The 6,295-nt window shown below is 37.7% G+C and overlaps 1 protein-coding gene across 1 annotated transcript; it reads right to left on the minus strand.

Annotated features, from left to right (window-relative positions):
• Positions 1-233: 233 nt before the first annotated feature.
• LOC139864906 (uncharacterized) lies at positions 234-4,228 on the minus strand. The gene is made up of 2 exons (XM_071853472.1): positions 2,934-4,228; positions 234-261 (listed from the first exon to the last, which is right to left on the minus strand). The coding sequence occupies exon 1, from the start codon at positions 3,586-3,588 to the stop codon at positions 2,989-2,991; it is 600 nt and encodes a 199-aa protein (XP_071709573.1). The 5' UTR covers positions 3,589-4,228; the 3' UTR covers positions 234-261; positions 2,934-2,988.
• Positions 4,229-6,295: the final 2,067 nt, after the last annotated feature.

The following is a 6,295-nucleotide window of genomic DNA, read 5'->3' on the forward strand; positions in this document are numbered from 1 at the left end:
GCCAATTAACGATGTAAACCATTCCCCAAGTTCCATTTAAAACATACAACAATCTAAATGTTTACAAAAGGCACGGAGGCCATTAATTAAGTTTAATACAAGTTCGACCCATTAAAATGATAGTTTTAATCCAAACAACACTTCGAGCATGGTTTGGGGCTAAACTACCCAAAACGCTAGGCCAACTTCAAAAGCTTCAACAAGCAACATCAAGGGACATCTAGTGCCCAACAACCCCTTTGCCCTTATTCGCACCTGCATCTAAAAAGATAAACAACGAGAGGGGTAAGCTAACGTTTAGTGAATGCAATAATTATACATGTTCATATATAACCTACTTACTTGCAATCACTTACAAATGCCTCATACGAGCTAGCAATTCGACAAAAATGCAAACATCATGCATAAACTACTATCCACAATTCACAAGAAGCTAGCAACCAACAATAGCATATAGTTCATAATTTAATATGCTAAATACACATTCACACATCCATGGTTACCCGATCATACAAGGGAACGGTACTCGAAAGACCGCCGGAGTTCATAACATCCATTAGTGTTACTTAAACACCGCGTAATCACTAATTCCCCCAGGTGATGTCTTAAACACCGCGACTAATTCACCCTCATGACAACGTGGCGTCTTAAACACCGCGACAATTCCACTCCCATGACAATGTGGCTTCTTAAACACCGCGACAATACCACATGTCAATCAACCATGAGTAGTGTCTTAAACATCGCGACAATACTACTCGTTACTTAGAATGTGGTGTCTTAAACACCGCGACAATGCCACATTCATACTATACAAATAAATACATTATATACGTACGGGCATAATTATTCCACTCACCTTAACACCTCGGTGGTGATTTAATGCTTCCGAATGCTTCAAAGCAAGTACCTATTACATAAGTACACATTCAATTACACAACTAGTGAAATTAACCACATTACACATACTTGAGCATTTAATGACCCGATTCGCATTAAATGACTCAACCGCACCAAAACAGCCCTTAATTGGCCAAGACCCAACTTTAATCACTAAAGCTAGTGAATTAAAGTTTACTAACTTCAATTAACATAACTTAGGGTAATTCATACCCATTTCACCCAAACTAGGTCAACATTACCCATTTGACCCATTATAACACTCACACTTACAAACTTAGTCTAACATGACCCAATTAACATCTCTTTCAACTTTAAACAAGTGTCTTGATGCTTAACAACACAATTTACACTTAAAATTCTCATTAAACAAGACCAAACCCTAGATTACATCTATTTAGGGTTTTCCTTTCATCACATGACTCAAGTTCACCCATTTTAACCCCAAATGGGTCATACAAGTCTCTAGTGGCCAAAACCCTAACCATAAACCAATTAAAACTCAAATCATAGAGTTAGGATTTACCAAGACTACCAAAATGTAGCTAGAGACGCAAGGAACAACTTTAAAACTCGGACTTGGACAAGATTTGGCCTTCTTCCCTTCCAAAATGAGCTCTCTCACTCTAAAACTCAATCTCTCTCTAGATTTGATTTTAATTAAATGAAAATGTGAAGAATGAGTTTTGGATAAGCTTGAACCAGCTTTTGACTCCCAAAACCGGCCACCAAGTGAAAAGACTAACATACCCTTCTTTTAAATTACAAAATAAAAAGGTATGCTGATTCAGGGGTATGCGCGCCGCACATACTATATACGCGCCCCACGCACCAAGTGCAATTTGTGTGAGCCGCGCACCTATAATGCGCGCCCCGCGCACCAAGTGTAAATTCTGTGAGCCGCGCACATGAAAGTGCGCCCCGCGCACCTAGTGTAATTTTTGACTGGTCACTTTTTCTTCATACGTGCGCGCCTCACACCCTAACAAGCGCGCCTCACACATTCTAGACTTCGATTTTTGGACATTTTCTTGCACTTTTAACCAATCGAACTTATACCCACAACCTTTATAACCCGCGATAACATAAGAGCTTCAAAATATAGGAAAACAACACAACTTTCTCGATAAACACTTTAAACTATACATAATTGATCACGGTTAATATTAAACCTTTACAAGGTAATAATACGCACCTTAAGTCATATATAAGAAAATCGGGATGTTACACCTGCATTGTTCAGTTCCGTCGTATGCATATTTTTACTACAAAATATCGTATTGTGAGTTTCATTTGCTCCCTTTTTAAATGCTTTTGCAATATATATTTTTGAGACCGAGAATAAATGCGCTGCTTTATAAATGTTTGACGAAATAGACATAAGTACTTAAAAACTACATTCTATGGCTGGATTATTAAACCAAATATGCCCCTTTTTAGTCTGGTAATCTAAGAATTAGGGAACAGACACCCTAATTGACGCGAATCCTAAAGATAGATCTATTGGGCCCAACAAGCCCCATCCAAAGTACCGGATGCTTTAGTACTTCGAATTTATCATGTCCGAAGGGAGTCCCGGAATGATGGGGATATTATATATGCATCTTGTTAAGGTCAGTTACCAGGCGTTCACCATATGAATGATTTTTGTCTCTATGCATGGGACGTATATTTATGAGAACTGGAAATGAAATTCCTGTGGTCTATTAAAATGATGAAAATGAATGATTATGATAAACTAATGAACTCACTAACCTTTTGGTTGACACTTTAAAGCATGTTTATTCTCAGGTATGAAAGAAATCTTCCGCTGTGTATTTGCTCATTTTAAGGATATTACTTGGAGTCATTCATGACATATTTCAAAAGACGTTGCATTCGAGTCGTTGAGTTCATCAAGATTATTATTAAGTCAATTATAGTTGGATATATTATGAAATGGTATGCATACCGTCAACTTTCGATGTATTGAAAGTTTATCTTTTAAAAACGAATGCAATGTTTGTAAAATGTATCATATAGAGGTCAAGTACCTCGCGATGTAATCAATTGTAATGTATTCGTCCAGATGAATTAGGACGGGTTCTTTCAACCACCATCGCGTGAAGAAATGCAAACAGAAGCCGAGTTCTCTTTAAAGACAAAATCAGACGAGTTGGACCCAATACCATTACCTTTAGGGTGCAACTCCTTTTCAACACCCCCGGGAGGAGACAAAGTCGAATCAAAGCAAGGTGAATTAGCCGGAATAACAATCGCCCGATCACTGGTTCCACCCTTCTTAATTGAACCAAACTGGATCTCAGAAGCTACATGATCCATGTCTTCATCCGTCGGCAAAACATCGTTTACCTCTTGAACCTTGTCATTCACGCACATAGCACTGCGAATTGAGTCCCAGTAAGCATTATCAAAAGCAGGCACTTCGGTGTTTGTAACAGGGGCTGGAGTTAAAATAACCGGAGACACCAAACTAGGTGAAACAACCTTAGATCCAACAAACACCGATCGGTTAGAAACGGCCAGCAACGTACAGTCAAATTCATCAAACATATGTCTTTCCAAACTATTTACATCGCTGACTTCGGAAACCCAAACAAGACTACTCGAAGCACGCGGCACCTCCAAATCTACCTCAACATGATCATGTATATGCTTGGTACAATTGGATTTTATAAACGCAAACATAGATCCGAGATTACCTAAATGGATTGAAGTCTTGGCCACGCAAAGAACCTCTCCAAAAAGACGTCCAATCTTTGTAGCATTAACATCCGAAATACCTAAAGCCGGAGCGCCTTTAATCTCAATCCAAGCAAACCGAAAAAAGCATCGGCATCGTTCGAGAACGGAGCAATCGAAACAAATTGATTCGGTTGAACGGACAAGTTATCATAACTAATGAGATCTGTGCAAACAACAACACATGCGAACACCCCCATTTTACAAACGTGTTTGGCAGCAACTTTAGAGCCGATTAGGAGCTCTTTGATTTTCAAGTCTGAGATAGGAACTGAATCCACAACTAAAATGGAAAGTCTCAACCAATCTGCGATTACCTTATTAGGGGTAATGTTGCATCTCAATTTTCCTATAGAAAATCCGGTTTTCTTGCCGGAAGAACTCGATCTCCGGCGAATAGGCCACCCAACAAAGATCGGGCGTCCGAAAATCTTGGAACCATTGAGAGTCGAGACAGCAACAAGAGCATCAAGTTCATTCACGAAAGAGACGAAGGCATAACGTCTTGAAGGCCACCATTTGATCTCGGATAACTCGCCGATTTTACCAAAAAAGCTTTCTACCATATGACGAGTGCAAGTGCTTTCAATTCTGCCGAGAAAAAAAAAATTATACAATCTTTTTTATTTCATTATATATATATTTATATATATATACACACACGAGTACTTTCGTCGAGTTATGAAACTCTCAAAAGACAAGCAATTGAATTTTTTTATAGCTCAAATTTAATTATTTTACTTAATTAATTTTATTTTATACTTTTAAAGTAACGATCCAACTACAATGATAAGGTAGTAGGTACCACTAACCAGTGATGTTGAATGGTTGACATGTTTAACCTATTGATAATGAAGTATTTTAACTTTTTAAGTAATAACTAGTCTGGGCCCGGCCCGTGTGATGCGGCGGGGGTTTTCGGTCGGCGTATTTATATTTAACGCAGTTTTATTTACAGAAGGGAAAACGGCTCATGTGTTATGTGTCGTCGGTGTCGTTGTCTTTAGTGTTTTTTAAAATCTGTCCGGTTCGAACGTAGTTAGTTTCATTTTGTTGATAAAATTATTTCGAGCCTAATGGTGCTGGCGAAAAAATTTAACTCGCGGCGAGCAGTAACATACGGGCTGTTGTTGTATTTAGCGTTTTTTAAAAAGTGTCTGTTTTGAACGTAGTTAGTATCGTTTTGTCCATAAAATTATTTCCAGTTTGACGGTGATGTCGAAAAAATTTAACTCGCGACGAGCGGGAAGATACGGGTTGTCGTTGTTTTTAGCGTTTTTTTAAAACATGTCCTATTCAAACGTAGTTAGTTTCGTTTTGTTCGTAAAAATATTTCAAGTTTAACGGAGTGCTTGGTGAAATTTAACTCGGAGCGGGGCGGAAGATACGGGCTGTCGAAGGGTTTGGGTGAAGTTTTTATTTTAATTTAGGAAATTTACATTTTAGCACCCTGAAGATTGGTGTAATTTTTGCAAGTTGGGTATATGTGAGGGGGAAGAATGGAAATAGAAGTGTGAAAAGGGGGGAGGACTGTTGTCGTTTTGGCCTTGAGGGGACGACCAACATCCCCATCACATTTAGTATCTAAGGGATAAATTACTCCCTATATACTATTTATCTCTCCATTAATATTAGACGAAGTATAAATTATAATATATCAATCAAGAAAATCGATTTACTATTCATTCGATTATTTAATTACAAAAGGGCATTTTAGTAATGTCACGTCAGTTTATGAGATTTTAGTCTTTTACCTTCCTTTACATTTTCCCACTTCTTTACCACCACCAACCAATTTCAGATTATTCCTTTCATTATAAGCTCCCCTACCTTCTTTCCCTCCTCCATTTCTTCACCCTCCTGCTTTCTTCTAGAATCTTCGTGCCATTTTACCCACCCATCCCGTCACTACCATCTCCGGCGCAACTAGTTTGTAATCATTTGAATAATTTAAACGACATACTTGGGGGTAATTTTCTTGTTATTTTATTAAGTTCATATGGATTAAGATGATGCATCTCAATTCTTACATTAATCGCATACTTAGGGGTTATTTGCTTGTTATTTTATTAAGTCCATATGGATTAAGATGATAGAATGACTATATATTCATTTGCATCCTTAATTTAAGTTGAGATTCAAGGGATAAATCTCAGCCCTTGAATAATGTGATGGACGGGACAATCACATGTAATTATCAGCCTTGGATCACATTGATTAGTGATCAAGATTAAAACACAAAAATAAAGGAGGGTAATCTGGTAATCACATGTGATTGTATAAATCTAAGGGCTACTAAACACATGTGATTGTCCCGCCCATCACATGATCCAAGGGTTGAGATTTATCCTTTGGATCCCAACTTGAATTAAGAATGCAAATGAATATTTACCTAGAATGACTATATGAAATAATCCTGATATATAAAATTTTGTTTACTTATTCTACTGAATAAATTATATGATTGTTTTTAGGTTCACTGGCATGTCCTGCATATAAGCTCGGGAGATCCCTAATACTCTAAAATCAATTGGTGATAGAGGGAGGTTCTCCTAAGTTTATATACAAGCATTTGTTTCTTTCTACATCTGATGTGAGACACACTCTAAATCGATTAACTCCAACACTCACCCCTTTAATCGGTTTGTTTTCG

Source organism: Rutidosis leptorrhynchoides, chromosome 8, assembly GCF_046630445.1.
Source record: "Rutidosis leptorrhynchoides isolate AG116_Rl617_1_P2 chromosome 8, CSIRO_AGI_Rlap_v1, whole genome shotgun sequence".
NCBI classification, from domain to species: Eukaryota; Viridiplantae; Streptophyta; class Magnoliopsida; order Asterales; family Asteraceae; genus Rutidosis; species Rutidosis leptorrhynchoides.